Consider the following 23084-nt stretch of genomic DNA (forward strand, 5'->3'; position numbering starts at 1 on the left):
GCAGGGGTTCTTTCTGTCTGCCTCTCACCCTGTGCCTGGAGCAGCACCTGGCATGCAGTAGGCGCTCAGTGAATACTTGTCAAATGCACCAGCATGCCAGGTGGGGGGTGGCTGGAGCTGCTTGTCGGCTGCCACTTGGCAGTCCCGGCACACTGCTGTGCCCTCCACTGTGGCAAGGCCTGTTCTCGTGGGGCACTGGTACCCTCAGCCCATGGCACCTCCAGTTCAGGCCTTTTGCCTACCCAGCAGCTTCTAATTTAGGTGCTTGCTTGGGAGATGCTCTCAGCTGTCCGCCCTGTGTTTGGGGGGCCGGCTCCCTGCTTCTCTGACACAGTCATTAAGTGCAGCTGGAGGTCGGACCCCACCCACCTCTGGGCTGGAGGTATCACAGGTGAGCGTCTGGGCCACTCTTCTTGCTGGGGCCCCTGTTACCTGGGTGTCTGGGCACAGAGGGCAGGCCGGGCCTGGGCAGGCTGGCCCAGGGAGCTCAGCGGGCGTGCCCTGCTGGTCTGGCCATGCTGAGTGAGGCTTCCTTGGCTGGTGGGACAGGGGACCACTGCAGTGCCTTGTGCTGCGGTCCCTTGAGGACTGATGACGGAGTGTAAGCTCACGGTGGTGGGTGCCAGAGGCGTGGGGAAGAGTGCCCTGACCATCCAGCTCGTCCAGAGCCACTTTGTGGATGAGTACCATCCCACCGTAGAGGTGAGCCGGCCCGGCTCCTGTCCACAGCCCAGCTCCTGACACGGGCTTGTCTTCCACCGCACTGCAGGAGGGGTCTCCTTGTCGTTGGTCCTGGGGGGCGCGAGAGGAGCGAGGGAGGGTCCATCCCTGGAGGGCCGGCTGTCTCTAAGCAGTGTCCTCCCCAGGACTCCCACCGGAAGCAAGTGGTCATCGATGGGGAGATGTGCCTGCCAGGCATCCTGGACACGGTGGGCCGGGAGGAGTACAGCGCCATGCGGGCCCAGCACATGCGCACCCGGGAGGGCTTCCTCTGTTTGCCGTCAACGACGCCAAGTCTTTCAAGGACCAGATCCTTTGAGGACATCCGCCAGTACAGGTGAGCTGCCCGGCAACCCTCGGGGGCCTCCCATCCTCTCTCTGTGTGCCCCGGGTGCAGCCGAGCCCGCAGCCCACCGGCTGGCTCATGCCTTCCCCCTTTCAGGGAGCAGATCGAGTGGGTGAAGGAATTGGACGACATGCCCAGGGTGCTGTTGGGGAACAAGTGTGACCTGGCCACGTGTTCCGTGGAGTGTCGGCAGGCCCAGGACCTGGCCCGCAGCTATGGCGTCCTGTACATGGAGACTTCGGCCAAGAAGTGCCAGGTGCGCCCACCCCCTGTCCTGCAGCCAGCCAGGGCCCGGCACTGCCCAGGAGCAGCTCTTACTGCCCCCTCTCCCTTGACGCAGGGCAGCCGCTCTGGCTCTGGCTCTGGCTCTGGCTCTGGCTCCAGCTCCAGGACCCTCTTGGACCCTCTGAGACCCCCGTTGCCCAGCAGCCCCTCATGCTGTAAGTCTCCCCGGACGTCAGGGCAGCGAGGGAGGCCAGCATCCGGGTCTGGGCCGACACAGCTCCCGGGGGATGTGGAGGTCCCTGGAGAGAGCTGCCCTGACCAGGCTGGAGCGGTGACCCTGGGGCCCCGGCCCCTGTACCCCCAGAGCAGCAAGTAGGTCCCAATTGGCCCAACCCCCCAGGAGGCCGTGGGGGAGTTGCTGAGGACAAGCCTCCCAACGGGGTGGCCTTGGGGATCAAGATGGGCAGGGCCCAGCTCCCCGTTTGCGGGGCGGGGTGAGGAAGGGGCTGGGGTTCCAGCTGAGGCCAAGACAGTGGTCCCCCCAACGAGCCGGCCCCCTCTTCCCAGGGCGTGGAGGATGCCTTCTACAAGCTGGAGTTCAAGAGCCGGCAGCACAAGGCGAGCAAGCTGAGCCCGCCCGCCCGACAGGGGCGGCCTGGGCTGCCTGAGCTGCAGGTGCCTGCTCTCCTGACTGAGGCACAGGTGACAGGCGTGGAAGAGGCACAAGCAGGGAAGATGCAGGGCAGGAAGGAAGTGCCGCCGCCGGAGCCCAGCCAGCCCAGGTAGGTGACAGATAGACCATGGGTCTGCCGGGACGCTTTGCACAGACTGTCGTGAACTGATGCCACTGGCCCCCCAGCTATCACTCTCCTCCAGCCCCATACAGGCCCACTGGCCTCATGCTGAGTCACTGTAAAGTATCTGATGGTCTTGACCCTGGTGTTTGGCTGAGCCCGGGAGGCTGTTGTGTGTGTGGCCCCCCAGGAGGCATGCGGGAACCTCAGCTTCATCCAGCTGGCGGTCCCTCTGCCTCTGGGGGCCCCGGGGGCGTCCTGCAGAGACCCCTGGGTGCTGCAAGAATGGGCCAGTCTAGCATGTAACACATGAAACTTTATTCACCTTCAACTAGCAAAGGGGAAAACTGAGACAAAGGCTGTCCCTTCCCCTGAGAGGGAGGCTTTCATAGAGAAGGGCTCGGGGGGCAGGGAGCTCATCTGGACTCCGGCTGGGGTGTATCTCCTGAGTTTTGGGGACCCTGCAAGGCAGTAACTGACTTTGGTAAAGGCAAGGGTGCAGGCTGTTGGGTCCAGCCCACCCAGCAGCACCCTCTGCTCTGCCTCGCGGGGACCAGGTGGCTGCGGGGCTCTGGCATGTGGCCAGCCCTGCCTCCTTATGTGTATGGGGGTGCGGTCGGCCCACCTGCCCCTGCCACCCTCTCAGTGGAGGTGGCCTGTTGCTCCCAGAGCCACCTCAGGTCACCGAAGTGGCCTTGTGGGGCACGTCCAGGCCCCAGCTGGCCACATGCGGCTCTGAGAGGGCTCGCCTGGCCTTGGGCCAGAATTCTGGACTGGCCAGGGCGGCCCCTTTAGTCATCATCCTGGGTGGGGAGGTGGTCATGGCGTGCCTGCCCTCCCGGGGCCCAAATTCAGGCCAGGCCAATCCCTTCTGGGTCAGGGACTCGTGCCGTGCAAGGGGGGTACCGTCCTCTGGGAAGGCCAGCATGAAGCAGCAGGTTGTGTCACTGGATTCCCGGGGCCTCGGGGTCACTGTGCTCACAGTCACCTTGTCTTCTGGAGGTCCCTGTGTGTGTCCAGCTTCACTGAGGACACAGATGTCAGGGGGTTGTAGGCACGTGCACGGCCTTGCGGCAGCTCTTGGGGTGCTGCCCCGGCTCCATTGTGGCCGTGCTGGTCACTGGCTGCAGGTGCCACAGGGCAGGAGGAGTGTCCTGGGCCTGGCAGCGCTGTCTTCGTCAGGCTGGGCAGAGCTGGTGCAGGGACCTCAGTGGGGTTGCAGGGCCAGGCCTGTAGTGTGGCCCTGGGGGTGGCCCAGCCAAGTGCCGCAGGGGAAGGGACCCTGCATTCCGGCTGAAAGCTGATGTCCGCGGGCCACTTGCCTATGGCCTCATGGTTCACTGGGAGGTTTGGGAGGGAATTCCATCGCCGTGGCAACAGCCAATCCTGAGGGCTGTCCTGGGCTGCGGGCCGGCAGGCCAGACGTGGAGCTGATGTTCCTCGAGGGAATGTTCTGGAAAGAGCAGATGAGGTGAGGGCTACTTCCTTTGGGGCCCCACAGGAGTCTGGGTTACTGGGAACGTTCATCCCTGCTAAGATTCCGATTAATAATATGGCATCTAAAGGATCAAAACTCAAATTTCATGACAACAGCAATGCTTGTTAGGCCTCGAGCTGATTGTTACAAAACCTTTCCGCTGCTGCGAGCACCTGGCAGCCCCGTCAAGTGCGGGTCTCATCAACCCAGGAGTTAGGTGCTGTTTCTGTCCTGAAAAGTGGAGTCTGCACCCCAGCCTTTCTGTCTCAGTCTAAGATTGGGGAGCCCCCTACATCATCTCTGTGACCCTGTGCTCCTGCATCCTGACCATCGTATAGAACCCCCGGAAGGGGCAGGGCCTGGGCGTGGGGATCCTCATGGTGTCATACACAGAGTAGGCTGCCAGCACGTGGAACAGGGCTTGCTGCCTGGGGAAGGGGACACAGGGGTGCTTGTTTCATGCTGATGCTCTTATTTTCATATTGTCTGACAAACCCTCATGACAAAACAGGTGTGTTTAAGAAATAAGGCAAAAAAGCAGTGAACTCTTCAGGACACCTCAGTGTGAACCATTTTTCAGGGGTAAAGCGTACATGCAAGGAAACACATAGATCCTAGGCGTACAGTGTGAACGAGCTTTGATTTTCTTTATTTTTTCAGTTTGCACACATAACAGCTCAGTCTCTGGGATGCACGGCCCGTGGGTTTCACACAAGGGTAGGGCCACCGCATCCGCGCTCCAGCGTCAGCCCCCAGCCTCGCAGCCCCGGCAGCCACTGCTCCTTATCCTCCTGGGGCTGCGCCTTTTCCAGAACATCCTGTGAATGGAGTCATACATGGGTCTGGATTCTTTCGCTTAGCAAAACAAGTCTAAGACTCACCCATGCTTTGAGTGAATCCATAGCTGGTTCCTTTGTGTCCCTGAATCGTAGTCCGTTTCATGGAATTCCACGGTTTTTCCATTCCCTCTTTGAAGGTCATCTTGGTTGCTTCCAGTTGTTAACGATCATGAGCAAAGCAGAGAAGATTGCATGCAGGTTTTATGTGGATGTATGTTTTCAAGTCCTTTGGGTAAATCCGAAGGAGCATGATTGCTGAGCACGTGGTGAGGGTGTGTGCGGTTCTGTAAGAAACCGGCAAGCTGTCTCCCACGGTGGCTGCGCCATATGCATCCCCACCGGTGCTGGACGAGAGTGCCTGTCGCTCCACGTCCTCGCCAGCACTTTGGTTCTTATTCTGCGCGACTCTTTCATGAGATATACGATTGGCAAATCTTTTCTCCCACTCTGTAGCTTTTTCATTCTCTTAACTGTGTCTTTTGCAGAATGACAGTTTTACATTTAGATATGGTTGTACTTGTTGCTGCTTTCCATCATGATTTTATTAAAGTTCCTTACTGATGGGCACTCATGTTTTTCTGATCTGGCAAATGCACAAGGGCCAACGGAGGGCTCCAAGCTCATGCTCTTCCCACCTGTAGAGGATGCTGTCTGTCACCTCTGTGCTCTTAGCTTTAACAGTGTGTTCATGGTACCCGATGACCCCCAACCAGAACCCTCTGAGATTCCTCGACCTTCCCTCATAGCTGTGACCTCACTGCTGAGGTGAGACGGGCATGGTGACATTGATTTGGTGTCATTGTGCATATCTCTTAGGAGCGAGGTGAACAAGCATATTTTATCATTCCTTCCTTTTTTGTGTGAACTATCCCTTCTTATCATTTCTCATATTTTTGCCTTGTAAGAAATTGATTTGTAGAAAGTCCTCACCCATTAAGGGCATTAGAACTGTAAATATTTTTCCCCAGTTTCATGGTTCCTTTGAGTTTGATTAGGGATTTTTTCCCCCATGCCGACACTTGATTTTCATGTGGTTGAATCAGCCACTTTTTAAAGTGGAATCTAGGATTCTGTCTGACTTAGAAAGGCTTTGGGTAATTACGGTAGCATTAGTGTAACCTTTATCTATGTCTTGTAGCTGGTGTGCCTAGTCCCTCATTCACACTTTTACAAGGTTTTCCCAGCTGTTCTTGCTTAGTTATTCTGCATGTGAATTTTCGAATCAGCTCCTCTAAGTCTCGAAACAGCTGGCATGACATCTTCCTGGGGCTCCTCCATGTCATCGACTCAGGTCGCACACATCCTCAGGGCGCGGCACCCCGTGTGGTCTCTGACTTCCCCCCGGCCGTGGAGAGGGGTCGGCGGGCTGGGCACGTGGTCAAGTTCCTGCAAGGAGGGCGTTCGGGGGTCTCTGTAACTTCTCAGAACCAAGACCCCACTAAAGCAGAGCAACGTGAATAAGGCCCTGCGTGGGCACCACACCAGCCTCCCCGTGCTGTCGGCCTGGTTCCACCACGTCACCTGGCACAGGTGTCCCCCTCCAGCGCTGGCTCCCGAGGAGGCCTGTGCGTGCCTGTGTGGGAGGCGTCCCGCTCTTCCTCTGCACCCAGAGGGGCTGGAGCAGATGGGAGCTCCCAGATTTGCCCCCCAACTCCGTCTAGGAGTAGCTGGGGGTACAGACTGAGGGGCGGGGGCACGGGCTCCAGGACTGCCCAGAAGGGCAGGAATCAGCAGACTTTCCCATCCCTCACCCCTGCCTTCCGTCCTCATGACAGGAAGGGCCAGAGCCCAAGCCAGTGGGACTGGGTAGACCCTCCGTGCCAGGCGCCCCTGACCAGTCCCAGTGGTCGAGGTGGCTGGGGACCCGGGACGTGAACTCACCGCTCGCTGTCAGCTTCTGCCCCGCAGTCAGGGTGTCAGGTGGGGCCGCATAGGACAGGAAACAGGACAGAATTGGAAATGACTGTGGCCTCGGCCGGTTCTGCGCCCACGGCCCTCCCCCTGCGCAGTCTCCGACCCACAGGGACGGGCCAGGCAGCGACAGCCCAGGTCCTCACTCCCCAGGGGCAGGGACGAGGGGCGGCACCCCCAGGGCCCGGATCCTGCTCCGCCGGCCCTCTCCTGCCTCCTGCTCCTGCCCTTGAGCCCTGGCCCCAGCACAGCAGTCACCCTGGCCTGGAGACCCCACAGGTCACGGCCCCCGTCCATCCTGTCCCACCCCTCGGCGTCTAAGCCTCCTCCCCAGAGGGGAGGAGAAATAAAACTCCCTGTTTGCATAGGACATGGTTGACTTTAGAAAATTACAGGGTATCGACAAAAACACGTGTAGAAGGACAGAGAGGGCTCAGCAAACCCATATATGTGTCAACGGGTGCCTCCCTGCTGACAAGGATCAATGGCGTGGAAACCAAAGACACCATACCGGCTACAGTCACGCCCCGGAAAATAAGATATTGATATATGCATATAACCGAATCACTTTGATGTACACCTGAAACATTGTAAATCAACTATACTTCAATTTTTAAAAAAGAGCAAAAAAAAAGAAAATCTAAAAGCCAGCAAAACCCAATTCTCTGTGGTGACATACAGGGAGTCAGGGTATACTAAACACTGGTGTGATTCATGACAGACAGCCACTGTCTCTGGCCTCTGGGGAGGGGCGGGCTGGAGACTTGAGCTGTCTTGGAAAAGCTTGGGGGGTGGGTATGTGGATGTCTGTTGTGTGAGTCTTCATAGTTCTGCATCTCTTAAATTTTGCATGGTGAAATGTGGAACATCAGACGAAACTGGGAGTGGGTCAAGGGAACAGCAGCCGAGTAGCTGGCTGGTCTTTCATTTTTCACCGGATGAGGTCACCTGCTGCCTGCTCAGTACCGCCCAGGCATAGGGTCTCTGGGAAGTCACAGTTTGGAATTAAAGATGAGCGTGAAACTACCTCTATCCCCTTTGCCAAAATGTTCAGCAGAAATTTGGGTCCAGGCACCAAAGCTCTATTATTTGGGGGAAGAGTTTGCAGAGACCTACCGACTGTGCAGGAGCTCTCATGTAACCACGGTCTGAAAGCAAACAGCCCACAGACTCCAGTCTTTCAGGGGTGCTTAGCAAATTAAGGAGTGAAAGCTGGGTTTTTGGAAGTAGGTTTTAAGGACTGTATTTCTTGGAGTAGTCCCATAAAGCGTATACTTGTTGCAGTGTGGCAATGTCTAAAAATTGAAATCAGTATAAATGTCCATGAGGAAACAGTAGTTAACCCCAGGTCCATCCTTCTTAGGAAATAGCACAGTCAACAACAAGAGGGTGAGAATTATATGCACGACATGGAAGGATGGCCAGGTTACGTCATGAACTAACAAAAGCAAGTTTTGGAAGAGTTTAAATTCCCCAAAGTAGAATTGCTGGGTTAAAAGATGTGTGCATTCACACTTGTTAGGGTGGCTACAATTTAAAAAAAAAAAAAAAAAAACCTCAAAAATAACAAGTGTTGGCAAGGGTGTGGAGAAAATGCAACCCAACAAAATGCGCTGTTGGTGGGAATGTAAAATGATGCAGCTGCTGTTTTTGGTGATTCCTCAAAAAGCTAAGTGTAGAATTACTGTATGAGCCAGCAATTCCACTCCTAGGTGTGTATCCAAAAGAACTGATAGCAGGGAATCCAACAGATACTCATCCAAGCATGTCCATCGCAGCGCCATTCACAATAGCCAAAAGGTAAAAACAACCCTCGTGTCCATCCTCAGATGTAGGTGGTCCATCCATACAGTGGAATACTATTCAGCCTTAAAAAGGAAGGACATTCTGACACCTGCTACACCATGGATGAAACCTGAAGATATGCTGAGTGAAAGAAACTAGCCACAAAAGGAAAAATACGGTATGACTGCATTTATATGAGGTGCCTAGCGTAATCAGAGTGATAGAGACAGAATGTAGATTAGAGGTTTCCAGGGGATGGGGGAGGGGGATGAGGAATTAGTGTTTAATGGGGACAGAGTTGCCGTTTTGCAAGGTGAAAAGGGACCTGAGGATGGATGGTGGGGTTGGTTGCACAACAATGTGCATGTACTTAATGCCACTGAACTGGCAGCTTAAAAATGGTGAAGATGTTAAGTTTTATGTGTATTTTATCACACACACAAGCTACTTAGAGGAAAAAAGGAAATCATACAGTTATTTGAGGAAACCATGGGATTATCCCTTTCTAAGCTTTTCTTAGGAAAAGCCTTCCTAAGTATGGCTCTAAAGCCAGAAGATGAAACTCTGATAAATCCGACTCCATAAAATAAACTTCTTTGTGGCCGAAGTCAAAAACTTACTAGGAAAAAATATTCACATCCCAGATCCCACAGGTTCAGGGCTCAGTCCCACAAGGTTGTCCCCACTTCAGAAGCCAGCTGCAAGTCCCAGGCTGCCCCTGGTACTTCTGACTCCCTGGCTAAAGAAGGGGTTTCCACGACCTCTCCTCAGGTTTGATAATTTGCTAGAACAGTTCACAGAACTCAGGGAAACACTTACTTATGCCTACGAGTTTATTATATAATAAAGGTTACAGATGAACAGCCAGATGAAGACATACATAGGGTGAGGTCCGGAAGGGTCCCGAGCGCAGGAGCTTCTGTCCCCATGAAGTTGGGGTGCACCACCCTCCTGGCACGTGGACGTGTTCACCAACCCAGAAGCTCCCTGAACTCCAAACCTTTGGGATTTTTATGGCGCTTCATCACGTAGGCAAGAGGGATCATTAGCTCAATCTCCAGAGGATGGGAGTGGGGCCGAAGTTCCAAGCTTCTCACCATGGCTTGATCCTTCTGGCGCCCAGCCCCCATCCTGAAACTATCCAGGGACTCACCCAGGGTCGCCTCATGAGAAGAAAAGGCACTCCTGTCACCCAGGAAATGACAACAGGTTCAGGAGTCCGGAGCCAGGATCCAGAGCCAGAGACCAATATATTTTCTGTTATTTCACGTATGCCAACACCATTTATTGAACCCTCTGTCCTTTCTCCACAGGTTTTTTTTTTTTTTTTTTTTTTTTTTTTATTTATTTTTGGCTGCATTGGGTCTTCATTACTGCACGCAGGCTTTCTCCAGTTGTGACCAGCGGGGGCTACTCTTTGTTGTGGTGCGCGGGCTTCTCATTGCGGTGGCTTCTCTTGTCGTGGAGCACGGGCTCTAGGTACGCACGCTTCAGTAGTTGTGGCGCACGGGCTTAGTTGCTCTGCGGCATGTGGGATCTTCCGGACTAGGGCTTGAGCCCGTGTCCCCTGCATTGGCAGGCAGATTCTTAACCACTGCGCCACCAGGGAAGCCCTCTCCATAGTTTTGAGATGCTGTCTTTTTTTTTTTTTTTGGCCGCACTGTGCGGCATGCAAGTTCCCCAACCAGGGATTGAACCCACCCCCTCAGCAGTGAAAGTGCAGAGTCCTAACCACTGGACCGCCAGGGAGTTCCTGATACTGTCTTTTTTTTTTTAAATTTATTTTATTGAAGTATAGTTGATTTACAATTGAGATGCCGTCTTGATGATCTATTAAATACCTGTATTACGAAGTGAGTTTTACATTACAATTTACTTAATCTGTTATCGGCTAATTCTTTCTAGAGAAAGTTATAATGAATATTCTTGTACATATATCTTTGATTCCCGCCCCCTCCGTCCACCTAGAATTGCTAGTTTAAATGGGGTGACTTTGGAAATTGATTTAAACAAAAAAAGCTAGCAGAGTCTTCAGTTCTGTTTGCTTTCATTTCCAAACGGGAAAAGGGAAACATCGAGAATCATCTTAAGGTTTAGCAAAGAAAACTCAGGAGTATTTAAACACTTCTGAAGCTACCCGATGGTTTTAATATGACCAGGACAACAACTTAAAAAGATAAATAGTCTGAATTAGATTTTTTTGTTAAGTGATTAAAGATACTTTCATGGGACAGAGAAATAATCTTTGTTGTATGGGTGTCTTACAGGCCTCCCTTTGTAAGATACATTTGCAAATTCATATTTCCGATGCAGCCTGCTTTTCTACAGCTGTGAAAAAAAGGGATAGTGAGAGAGACAATTGTCTCCTTATCTTCCTAGCAGTTCTGTTACTAGCAGTTTGGAGATGGTATTTTAAGGCCAAAACATGAAATTCCTTTATTTAGCATGAAGCCAGTAAAAGCGTGTAGGCTTAAGAAACTCAGAAATTTAAAACAGGGAGGGAATTCCCTGGCGGCCCAGTGGTTCGGACTCCGTGCTCTCACTGCCAAGGGCCTGGGGTTCTATCCCTGATTGGGGAACTAAGATCCCACAAGCCGCATGGCACAGCCAAAAAAAAAAACCAAAATTAAACAGGGAAAAAAGATAGATGGGGTTGTAAATGACACATGACTTGAGGGATTTATGTCTTATGGCTCTGCATGCTTTTAAGACATTTGATGCATTATTGCCAGATTTCAAGGACTTCTTGTCTGAAGGCAAAGTGATAACAGCCCTCTCCCCTCGGGAAGGCTTCACCTACAAGGTGTTTAAGACTCAGGAGGGGTGAGAGCGAAGATTCTGGCCAGAACTAGAGAGCCACAGGGATGGCAGGTTGAGGGGCTTGGCGCTAGAGTCAGCCTTGGGTATCCACGGGTTCCACATGCTGGGATCCCACTGATCTCGGGTGGCCTCAGCCTGCAGAGGCTTGAAGCAGGATTTCGGTTCCAGGCCAGAGATTGAAGTCAGGCTACAGCAGTGAGAGCGCTGAATCCTAGCCACTAGACCAGTGGCTGGTGGCAAGGCCCTGGCCCGTCAGCTGTGTAGAAATGAATTTCCACGTAGAGACAGAAAGTAGTGAAGCAAGCAAAGTGTTTATTAGGAGGAAAAAGGGTATGTGTGGATAGACACATGGGCGGGCTCAGAGAAAGAGTCGCGCCCTAGTGGTAGTTTGTATCACTCATATGGGGCATTTCTTCCGGGTCTCCTTTGGCCAGTCATCTTGCTTTGCCTGGTTCTGAGTCCAAATTTGGTTTATCTCAGGGTCCTCCCATGTGTGGGCGCACATCTCTTAGGCAAGATGGATTCTGGCTAAGTGGCCTATGGGTAGGTTGACATCACCTACTATATCGTTGGCACTCCCTCCCTTTTTGACCTTCAAGGAGCGTTTCTGTGCATGTGTAGTCAGGAAGGTATTCTTGACCTCGAGAATGAGAAATATGTGGTCTCTTAACCTGGGCAGGGCTTAGCTTCTCCTCCCTCCTGCTATTTTGGAGTGTCTGTCCACAGGGGACAAACTCCACCTGCCCAGCCTGGGACCCATCTATCTCCTGCCTTGCAACCAACCATGGATGGAAAATACTCAGGAGAAAAAAAATTCCAGAGAGTTCCAAAAAGCAAAACTTGAATTTACATATTTACATTGCATTTACAACTATTTACATAGTACTCCTACTGTATTAGCTGTTGTAAGTAATCTAGAGATGATTTAAAGTATATGGGAGAGGGCTTCCCTGGTGGCGCAGTGGTTAAGAATCCGCCTGCCAGTGCAGGGGACATGGGTTCAAGCCCTTGTCCGGGAAGATCCCACATGCTGCGGAGCACCTAAGCCCGTGCGCCACAACTACTGAGCCTGCGCTCTAGAGCCCACGAGCCACAACTACTGAAGCCCGCACGCCTAGAGCCCGTGCTCCACAACAAGAGAAGCCACCTCAGTGAGAAGCCTGCACACCGCAACAAAGAGTAGCCCCCACTTGCCGCAACTAGAGAAAGCCTGCACTCAGCAAAAAAGATCCAATGCAGCCAAAAATAAAAAAATTTATTAAAAAAATAAAAATAAAAAAATAAAGTTTATGGCAGGATGTGTGTAGGTTATATGCAAACACTATGCCATTTTATATCAGGGTCCTGAGCATCTATGGATTCTGGTATCCCCAGGTCGTGGGCAGGGGGGTTGTCCTGGAACCAGTCCCCCTGGATACCAAGCGGGAACTGTACTGGGTTTTTCTACCCCTCAGGTCCTGAAACATCATGCAGCAATTTAGGGACATCTTTCCACACTGCGTTAAACACTGGTGTAATTTTTTTTTTGAATTTTATTTTATTTATTTTTTTATACAGCAGGTTCTTATTAGTTATCCATTTTATACATATTAGTGTATACATGTCAATCCCAATCTCCCAATTCATCCCTCCCCCACCCTGCCACTTTCCCCCCTTGGTGTCCATATGTTTGTTCTCTACATCTGTGTCTCTATTTCTGCCCTGCAAACCAGTTCATCTGTACCATTTTTCTAGGTTCCACATATATGTGTTAGTATATGATATTTGTTTTTCTCTTTCTGACTTACTTCACTCTGTATGACAGTCTCTAGATCCATCCACGTCTCTACAAATGACCCAATTGGTGTAATTTTTTTTTAATTTTTAATTTTTTTATTGAAGTGTAGTTGATTTGCAATGTTGTGTTAATTTATGCTGTACAGCAAAATGATTCAGTTTATATATATGTCCATTATGGTTTATCACAGGGTATTGAATATAGTTCCCCGTGCTATACAGTAGGACCTTGTTGTTTATCCATTCTATATATAACAGTTTGCATCTGCTAATCCCAAACTCCCAATCCATCCCTCCCCCAGCCCCCTCCCCCTTGGCAACCACCAGTCTGTTCTCTACATCTGTGAGTCTGTTTCTGTTTCGTAGATAGGTTCATTTGTGTCATATTTTAGATTCCACATATAAATGATATCATATGGTATTTGTCTATCTCTTTCTGACTTACTTCACTTAGTATGATAATCTCTAGTTCCACCCATCTTGCTGCAAACACTGGTGTAATTTAAACACATACTGACCTTTTAATCCCCCTGCCCTACGACCCAGGCTCATCCTAAGTGAAAAATCCAACACTCCTCTGCCGTTCAGCTAAGGATGCCTTGGGTTTCTCCCTCACTAAATTCTCCAAGATACTATACTGATTGAATTCTACAAGTCACAGAAGGGAGGCAATGACATGATTCTGCCTTGCATGTATGTATGTATGTGTGTATTTTGGCCCCGTGCGGCTTATGCGATCTTAGTTCCCCGATCATGGATTGCACCTGCACTCCCTACAGTTGAAGCCCAGGGTCTTAACCACTGGACCGCCAGGGAAGTCCCTCTCCCTTGTATTTAAAGTGTGTGAGGGACTTCCCTGGTGGCGCAGTGGTTAAGAATCCGCCTTCCGGGACTTCCCTGGCGGTCCAGTTGTTGAGACTCCACGCTTCCACTGCGGGGGGCACGGGTTTGATCCCTGGTCAGGGAACTAAGATCCCCACGTGCCATGCAGCGGGGCCAAAAAAAAAACACAAAAAAACAGAATCTGCCTGCCAATGCAGGGGACACGGCCTGGTCTGGGAAGATCCCACATGCTTCAGAGCAACTAAGCCCGTGTGTCACAACTACTGAGCCTATGCACTGCAACTACTGAAGCACACGTACCTAGAGCCCATACTCTGCAACAAGAGAAGCCACCGCAATGAGAAGCCCACACACCGCAATGAAGAGTAGCCCCCGCTTGCCACAACTAGGGAAAGCTCGCGCACAGCAATGAAGACCCAACACAGCCAAAAATAAATAAATAAATAAATAAAGCGTGTGAAAAGGAGAGCAGGGGATTGAGTCAGTCACCATCCACCTGTGCCAGGTCAGACCAGACTGTATCTTAGATCCTGGGGACACCAGGATGATCTGACACTTGCCCTGCAGAGTATCAGGGCAGTCAGACACCGTCACAGAAAGGACAGCACATCTGGGGGGATGGGAACCAAAATGTCAGCTAATGGCGGTCCTTTGCCTGTGGTGGGAGAATGAATTAGGATTTTTTTCCTTGTTGCTTACCAATATCCTTGTTGCTTACCAATATCCTTGTTGCTTACCCATATCTCCTAAGTATTTTACATTAAATATGTAATTCTGTGTAAGTTAAATAAATATTTAAAGAGCTGGCAGTAGACTAGAGGATGCTTTGGTAACAAGGGAGGGGGCTGGGGACACAGAGGTACAGTGGACAGGATGGAAGGTGGAAGGCGAGGAGAAGGGTCCAGAGCTGAGGGATGAAGCTTCTCCTCCAGCCAAGGGAGTGACAGGGACCAGATTTCCTCTCCCATCTGACACAACTCCCAAATTGGGCAAGATGTATGAAAGAAGGTTTTCAAGACACTGGACATGTCTTGGAGGGACAGTGGCTCCTGAGACCCACATGACCGCACAAGTGTGCTGCTTGAGAAAGTTCCAGGCTGTGGTGCTGGGGACCACATGCTTTGGAGCAACTAAGCCCGTGCATCACAACTACTGAGCCTATGCACCGCTCTCTTCCTGAGAGCCCAGGGAGCTGAGGAGGTGGAGCTGAGAGTCCAAGCGGACCAGGGCAGGCAGACACCACCTGAGTGCCCCTCGCAGGGAATGCATGAACACAGGGGAGGATGTCCCCACAGTGGCATACCACGTGGCAGTGAAAAGAAACCAACTCCTGATCCGAGCTGCCACCTGTCTGTGAATAACGTGGTGGAGTGAAAGAAGCCAGAAGAAAATGGTACATAGTGGATGATTCCCAGCTATTTAAAAGTCTAGAAAACGCAGCCGTCTTTAGTGACAGAAAGCACATCAGTGGTTGTCTGGAGGGAGAGGGGAGTGTGGTTCACAGGTGCTTCATGGGTATATACACACGACACAGTGAATCAAATTGTGCACCTTAAGTATACACAGTTTACTGTATGTCAACTATACCTCAATAAAGCTGTTTTTAAAAAAATTAATAGGCTTCAGTTTTAGGTTTACAGAAAAACTAAGCATACAGTAATGAAAGTCTCCACGGACTCCCTGCCAGCCCCTGTTCCCCCACCCAGTAGTTTCCCCTATTATTAACATTTTGCTTTAGTTAGGAACATTTGTTACAATTGATGAACCTACAAACAGATATATCACAGGATATTGAATATAGTTCCCTGTGCTACACAGTAGGACCTTGTTGTTTATCCATTCTTTACATAATGGTTTGCATCTGCTTATCCCAAACTCCCAATCCATCCCTCCACCATGGCTCATTTATTTTTATCATTGAATATATGCCATTGTCTGGATGTACCATCGTGTGTGTATCCGCTGACCTATTGAAAGATCCTCAGAGCTGACTGGGCAGGTTATGGCAGACGCCACGGAGCGGCACAGCAGGACGAGTTGTGGCGCGTGGTGACCACCAGAGGGCGCCAGATTCCCCCTTCTCTTTCACCAGGACGGTACTAGCCATTTCCCCCCTGTCCTAACCCCACTGTTCCCTGCGCTAGGGTTGATCGGGTCTTTGCCTTGAACTAGGGTTTATCTGGAAACCACTTGTGGGAAAAATTAAGTAGGACTTGTTTTCTTCGGATTAAAAACCAGGGTTTCATGACTAGACGCATGACGCAGGGTGGGGGGGGGGGAAGGGGTGGTACTTTGTTGAGCATTTATGGGGGCTTGTCCAGAATCCCTCCCCCAAAGAAGTTAACTGAAGAGTCAGCTGGATCTGCCATCTGTAGAGATGAACTTAGCTGTTGGGGGAGGGGGAGGGGGGAGGAAAAGCAGCCCCGAGCCTGATTTCCCATGATTGCAATGCCAGCGACCCCTTGCCCAAGGATGCTTGCATCTGGTTGGATGAGAAATAAGGGGCCCAGCAGAAGGGGTGATGGCTTGGAACCTTTGGTCCGAGGGACACCCCCCTTCTTCTATCTATTGATTACGTTAAGCTGCTGTTGCCGGCTGCAGACAGAGCTGCCTTCCCGGGTGTGTGCAGGGCTCCCTGCGTGGATTCAGGGCAGGTGATGCGTGCCTTGTCTTCACCCTGTGTTCTCAGTTATGGCTCTTTAGGGAAGATAGTGCCTGTTCCAGAAATACTGATCGAATTTTTCAGAATGTATTATTAAGGGCTCAGAATAAGGAATCTTATGCCTACAAATAGGTTTTTAATTATTAATTCATGATAACTTATTACACACTGAACCGTATTGAGGGACGATTATGCATTTAAAGCCATGTGAGTGTTCCCATGAAAACTTGAGTGAAGCTGGAACTTTTATTATTTATTTATTTATTTATTTATCAGTGTCTCGAGGAATTAGGGATCTTAGTTCCTCGACCAGGGATGGAACCTGTGCGCCCTGCAGTGGAAGCGGGGAGTCCTAACCACTGGACCACCAGGGAATTCCTGAAGCTGGAACTTTTAAACTCTTTTTTCATTCCTTATTTCCTACTCTCTCGCCTTCATCCCTTTTTAAGGAAAATGATATCAGTTCATTCTGGTGAATCTGGAGCAACCTGGACAAAGATAAATTGACCCCAAAGAGGACTTAAACAAAATCTAGTTCCTTTCTACTCCAGTGGTACCTGGGTTCCTCAGACCCTCATACAACATCTCACCTATAGAGAACAAACTAGTGGTTACCAGTGGGGAGAGGGAAGGGGGGAGGGGCAACATAGGGGTAGGGGAGTAAGAGGTACAAACTATTATGTATAAAATAAGCTACAAGGATATATTGTACAATATGGGGAATATAGCCAATATTTTATAATAACTATAAACGGAGTATAACCTTTAAAAATTGTGACTCACTATATAGTACACCTGTAACTTATATAATATTGTACATCAACTATACTTCAATAGGGCTTCCCTGGTGGTGCAGTGGTTAAGAATCTGCCTGCCAACGCAGGGGACACGAGTTTGAGCCCTGGTCCGGGAAGATCCCACATGCCACGGAGCAACTTGGATTCCTTTTATTTCTTCTTCTTCTCTGATTGCTGTGGCTAAAACTTCCAGAACTATGTTGAATAATAGTGGTGAGAGTGGGCAACCTTGTCTTGTTCCTGATCTTAGAGGAAATGGTTTCAGTTTTTCAGCATTGAGAACAATGTTGGCTGTGCGTTTGTCATATATGGCCTTTATTATGTTCAGGTAGATTCCCTCTATGCCCACTTTCTGGAGAGTTTTTATCATAAATTGGTGTTGAATTTTGTCAAAAGCTTTTTCTGCATCTATTTAGATTATCATATGGTTTTTATCCTTCAATTTGTTAATATGGTGTATCACACTGATTGATTTGCGTATATTGAAGAATCCTTGCATTCTTGGGATAAACCCCACTTGATCATGGTGTATGATCCTTTTAATGTGCTGTTGGATTCTGTTTGCTAGTATTTTATTGAGAATTTTTGCATCTATGTTCATCAGAGATATTGGCCTGTAGTTTTCTTTCGTTGTCACATCTTTGTCTGGTTTTGGTATCAGGGTGATGGTGGCCTCATAGAATGAGTTTGGGAGTGTTCCTCCCACTGCTATATTTTGGAAGAGTTTGAGAAGGCTAGGTGTTAGCTCTTCTCTAAATGTTTGATAGAATTCACCTTTGAAGCCATCTGGTCCTGGGCTTTTGTTTGTTGGAAGATTTTTAATCACAGTTTCAATTTCAGTGCTTGTGATTGGTCTGTTTATATTTTCTATTTCTTCCTGGTTCAGTCTCAGAAGGTTGTACTTTTCTAAGAATTTGTCCATTTCTTCCAGGTTGTCCATTTTATTGGCATATAGTTGCTTGTAGTAATCTCTCATGATCCTGTGTATTTCTGCAGTGTCAGTTGTTACTTCTCCTTTTTCATTTCTAATTCTGTTGATTTGTCTTCTCCCTTTTTTTCTTGATGAGTCTGGCTAATGGTTTATCAATTTTGTTTATCTTCTCAAAGAACCAGCTTCTAGTTTTATTGATCTTTGCTATTGTTTCTTTCATTTCTTTTTCATTTATTTCTGACCTGATCTTTATGATTTCTTTCCTTCTCCTAACTTTGGGGTTTTTCTGTTCTTCTTTCTCTTTTTTTTTTTAATAAATTTATTTATTTTCTTTTATTTATTTTTGGCTGAGTTGTGCCCCCGTTACTGCACGCAGACCCTCTCTAGTTGCAGCAAGGTGGGCCATTCTTTGCCGTGGTGCACGGGCTTCTCACTGAGGTGGCCTCTCCCGTTGCGGAGCACGGGCTCTACGCGTGCAGGCTTCATTAGTTGTGGCTCGTGGGCTCTAGGGCGCACCCTCAGCAGTTGTGGAGCACGGGCCTAGTTGCTCCACGGCATGTGGGATCCTCCCTGACCAGGGCTCGAACTGTTTTTTTTTTTAATGGTGGTGCTGTATTCCTCTCTTACTGCTTGTTTGGCCTGAGATGTCCAGCACTGGAGTTTGCAGGCAGTTGGGTAGAGTTGGGTCTTGGTGCTGAGATGAGGACCTCCGGGAGGCCTCACTCTGATTAATATTCCCTGGGGTCTGAGGTTCTCTGTTAGTCCAGTGGTTTGGACTTGGAGCTCCCACCACAGGAGCTTGGGCCCGACATCCGGCCTGGGAACCAAGACCCGGCAAGCTTCGTGGCGTGGTTAAAAAAAAAAAAAAGGGAAAGAAAGAAAGAAAAAAAGGAGCAGTACAATATCAAAGAATAAAAAACAAAATAAAATTAGAAAGATAAAAAATATATTAGGAAAAATAAAACTATAAATGGAAAAAACTGCAACAAGGTAAAATAAAACCACAACAGAAAAAAGAAAAAAAAAAGGACGGGAGGACAAGCCAAAAGGAGAGAACAATAACAAAGTATAAAGAATAAAATAGGGACTTCCCTGGTGGCGCAGTGGTTAAGAATCCACCTGCCAACGCAGGGGACACGGGTTCGAGCCCTGGTCCGGGAAGATCCCACATGCCGCGGAGCAACTAAGCCTGTGCGCTACAACTATTGAGCCTGCGCTCTAGAGCCCGTGAGCCATAACTACTGAAGCTCACGTGCCTAGAGCCCGTGTTCCACAACAAGAGGAGCCACCGCAATGAGAAGCCTGCGCACTGCAACGAAGAGTAGTCCCCGCTCGCCGCAACTAGAGAAAGCCCGTGCACAGCAACAAGGACCCAATGCAGCCAAAAATAAATAAATAAATAAATTTATTAAAAAAAAAAGAATAAAATAAAATTAGAAAAATAAAAGATTCCATTCACTTTTCATCACACTCTTTTATCTTTCTGTTACTCAGACTCAGTAACTACTATTGTCCTATCTTCATTTATGCTGATTCTTTTTCTACCGACTCAAATCTGCACTAGAATTTCTTTTTCGGCTTTTTTTAAGTTTTATATCTCTTCATTGATATTTTCTTTTTGTTCATACAGGTACTCTTGCTGTCCCCTTGTTCCCAATTTATAGGCAAGTGGCAGGACCTGAATTCAGACCCAGGTAGGCTGGTTGAAGTCTGAGGTCTTAACCATTGCCCCTCCTTGCCCTGGCCATGACCTCTACATTAGTTCACCTCTGTGGAGCACATCACCCTGGGACTTCTTGGTTAGTTACCTAAGAGGATACAGGGGCCAGGGGACAGGAGACCCTGTAAGATGACGTGCGTTAAGTGAGACCATGTGCTTTAGCCTAACCACGCCCCCCCAAATATAAAGTACAAAACCAGAAAACTCTCCATCTTGTTCAGAAGGCATTTAAGGTAATTAATTTTCAGCACATACCACATTGGAGGAGGAAACAAGATGGCCTTTTCTTCAGCCCTCAACACTTGCTAAATGGTTTCCAGTGACTATGAGGACAGCATAGGTTATCTGTTAACCATGAAAGTCTTCACAGTGTCTTGTACACCCCTCCTGGTTCATCTTCTACTTCTGCCCTCCTTGCTCACACTGTTCCTAGCTCTTCCCAGGCTTGGTTATACCTCAGGGTCTTTGCACTTGCTGTTTCTTCAGCCTTAAAGCTTTTTTCCCCCACATGCCTGCCTGGCTCCATCCCTTCATCTTGGCTTTGATCCACATCACCTTATTAAAAAGATTTCTCCTGACCACCCTGCTGAGATCCCTCTCTAGACTCTTATTCTACCTTGTCTTTCTCCCAAGTATTTTTTTTTTAAGTAAATTTATTTATTTATTTATTTTGGTTGCATTGGGTCTTCGTTGCTGCTTGCGGGCTTTCTCTAGTTGCGGCGAGCCGGGAGTCCTCTTCGTTGCAGTGCACAGGCTTCTCATTGCGGTGGCTTTTCTTTGTTGTGGAGCACGAGCTCTAGGCACGCGGGCTCAGTAGTTGTGGTTCACGGGCTCTAGAGCACAGCCTCAGTAGTTGTGGCGCATGGGCTTAGTTGCTCCGCGGCATGTGGGATCTTCCTGGGCCAGGGCTCGAACCCATGTCCCCTGCATTGGCAGGTGGATTCTTAACCACTGCGCCACCAGGGAAGCCCTCTCCCAAGTATTCAGTGATGTTTTCTGTGTCCGTTTCCCCCATTGGATGAAGGTCTGAAGGAGCAGGGATCTGTCTCCCTTGTTCACTACTTCCTCTCTGGTGCCTGGCCTGTAGTGCACACTCTCGGTCAATGTTATGGACTGAATGCTTGTTCCCTCCCAATTCATATGTGCAAACCCTAACCCCCAGTGTGATGGTACAGTAAGTGGGGAGTTTGGGAGGTGATTAAGTCATGAGGCTGGAGTCCTCAGTAATGGGACTTGTGACCTTATAAAGGCAACTCAGGGAGCTCTTTTGCCCCCTTTTTCTACCATGTGAGGACACAGTGAGATGTCCCTCTATAAATCAGGAAGTGAGTTCTCACCAGCCATCAAATCTGCTGAAGCCTTGATCTTGGACTTCTCAGCCTCCAGAACTGTGAGAAATAAATTTCTGTTGTTTATAACTGTTAAGTCTATGGTATTCTGTTCTAGGAGGCTGAGCAGACTAAGACAGTCATTATCTGTAGTTGAATGAATTTACATCCTGCATCTTACATTCTGCAGAGAAGGCTTTCTCTACAATGACCTCACAACGACAGCAAATGGAAAATCCCACCCACTCACTGAGCAATTATTGGCACTTACTGGATCCCAGGCATTAGGTCCCAGTGGCTATAGGTTATATTTAGGTTTCCTGCCATCATAATGCTACATCTTTTTCAAAGACCAAGATTCCTATTTTTCTCTATTCTTGAGACCATAGCTTGGAGGCTGCTCCACTTCAGCATGTGGTCACTGGAAGATCCCTTCACCTGTAGGATTTCAGGCCATTACTCCATGTAACTCTGCTTTGAAATGCCACCTTGCAAAACAGTTGAGACCATTATGAGCCCTTTCTGCTCTTAAAACATTGTAAACTTGACCTACAGAGATGGAGATAGTTTAAATGGAGATTTAAAATGTACCAGTATCTCTTCCTCTCCCAGGTCTGCCTTGGTCCCTGGGCAGCTGTGTTCCTGGGGGGATGAAGGTTATGTTGATAGGGTACAATGTTACCATGGAGATGACTGGGACTGATCCTATGAACCGTGTTCTTGGAGTTATGCAAGTGACATTGATAGGGTATAATATTACCATGGAGACAGCTGGGCCTGGTGCTATTAGCTGCAATCATTCTAGCTATTATCCTGGCAAAAAGGGTGTGAAGAAATTAATTTGCCAGCAGCTCCAAGGACATGCGACTGCTACAAATTCTGTGTTAGTTTGTGTTTCTACCAACAGATCCACGAATATCTCCTGGAACCACTGTGAAGATGGAATATGCAAAATTGCCAGAGAGGATGCCAGAAAAACCTTCCCATGTACCCTTTGTTGAAGGTTTGTTCCAGATTAATTGCCTGATAAAGCAGAGATGTTTGTGCCATTTGTTTTAAAGCGTAAACACAAAAGAAGAAAGATAAAGAAAAAAGCCCACCTCGAAAGTTCATAGTGGGTCTACAAATCAACCTCAAGAAAAGAGCAGCTGGGTGTATGCCTCTATATGCTTTTTTTTTCTTTTTTTTAAATATTTATTTGGCTGCGTCGGGTCTTATTTGCGGCATGCGGGATTTCTCATTGCGGTGAGCGGGCTTCTCTCTAGTTGTGGCGCGCAGGCTCCAGAGCGTGCAGGCTTAGTAGTTGCGGTGCGCAGGCTCTCTAGTTGTGGCGCACGGGCTCTAGGGTGTGCGGGCTTAGCTGCCCCGTGGCATGTGGGATCTTAGTTCCCCCACCAGGGATCGAACCTGTGTCCCCTGCATTGGAAGGCGGATTCTTAACCACTGGACCACCAGGGAAGTCCCTCTACATGCTTTTGCACCTAGATTTTTGAGCAGATTTTTAGTTTTATTTCAGTGGGCTCACTGTTTCATGTATTGAATTTTCGCAAAGTAAATTTTCTGTCATTAGCATATGTGGCAGCTAGTATCACTTGCTCTAATTAGGAGATAAGAGTAAAAACAGATGTGATGACAACCACTATGGAAATCGGCATGGCAGTCCCTCGAATTGTTAAAAACAGAACTACCATATGATCCACTTCAGGACATGTTCCCAAAAGAACTGAAAGCAGGGTCTCCCCTACACCTGTGTTCACAGTAGCATCATTTACAACGTGAGGGCTCTCTTCGGGATTGGATGTCTCATCCAATCCACACACAGCATAAAGAAGGTGAGAAAGCTCTGCGGGGTCTCTTTTACAAGGGAACTATTTCCATTACGGGGGCTCCGCCCTCCTGACCTAATCACTCCCAAAGGCCCCACCTCCTAATGCCATCACCTTGCATTCACACCCTGACCCTTACCGATAAATAACCCAAATGCCTCAATATTGAAAGAGAACGTTTTGTTTTTTTTTTTTTTAATTTTTAAAATAGTCTCCACTCTTGGAATCCAACAAAATCCCTGGCACTGAAAGGCAGCAAAGATAGTTTTAGTCCTGCCCTCATG

At 49.0% G+C, this 23084-nt stretch overlaps 1 protein-coding gene across 3 annotated transcripts in view; it reads left to right on the plus strand.

The window, feature by feature from the left end:
• The window catches only part of LOC309657454 (GTPase HRas-like), a 57710-nt gene that overhangs the window by 1148 nt on the left and 33478 nt on the right, over positions 1-23084 (plus strand). Inside the window, exons 2-6 of one of the 3 annotated variants that reach the window (XM_082454964.1) lie at positions 867-1057; positions 1163-1322; positions 1859-2073; positions 19557-19620; positions 21882-21967. In XM_082454964.1, the coding sequence (XP_082311090.1) occupies positions 867-1057; positions 1163-1322; positions 1859-2073; positions 19557-19590 (600 nt within the window). In that variant the 3' untranslated portion in view covers positions 19591-19620; positions 21882-21967. Of the gene's footprint in view, positions 1-866; positions 1058-1162; positions 1323-1858; positions 2074-19556; positions 19621-21881; positions 21978-23084 lie in introns of those variants that run through there. The other 2 variants (XM_082454962.1, XM_082454963.1) reach the window with 2 other exon arrangements.

This window comes from Balaenoptera physalus, assembly GCF_965194825.1.
Source record: "Balaenoptera physalus genome assembly, chromosome: 3".
NCBI lineage: Eukaryota > Metazoa > Chordata > Mammalia > Artiodactyla > Balaenopteridae > Balaenoptera > Balaenoptera physalus.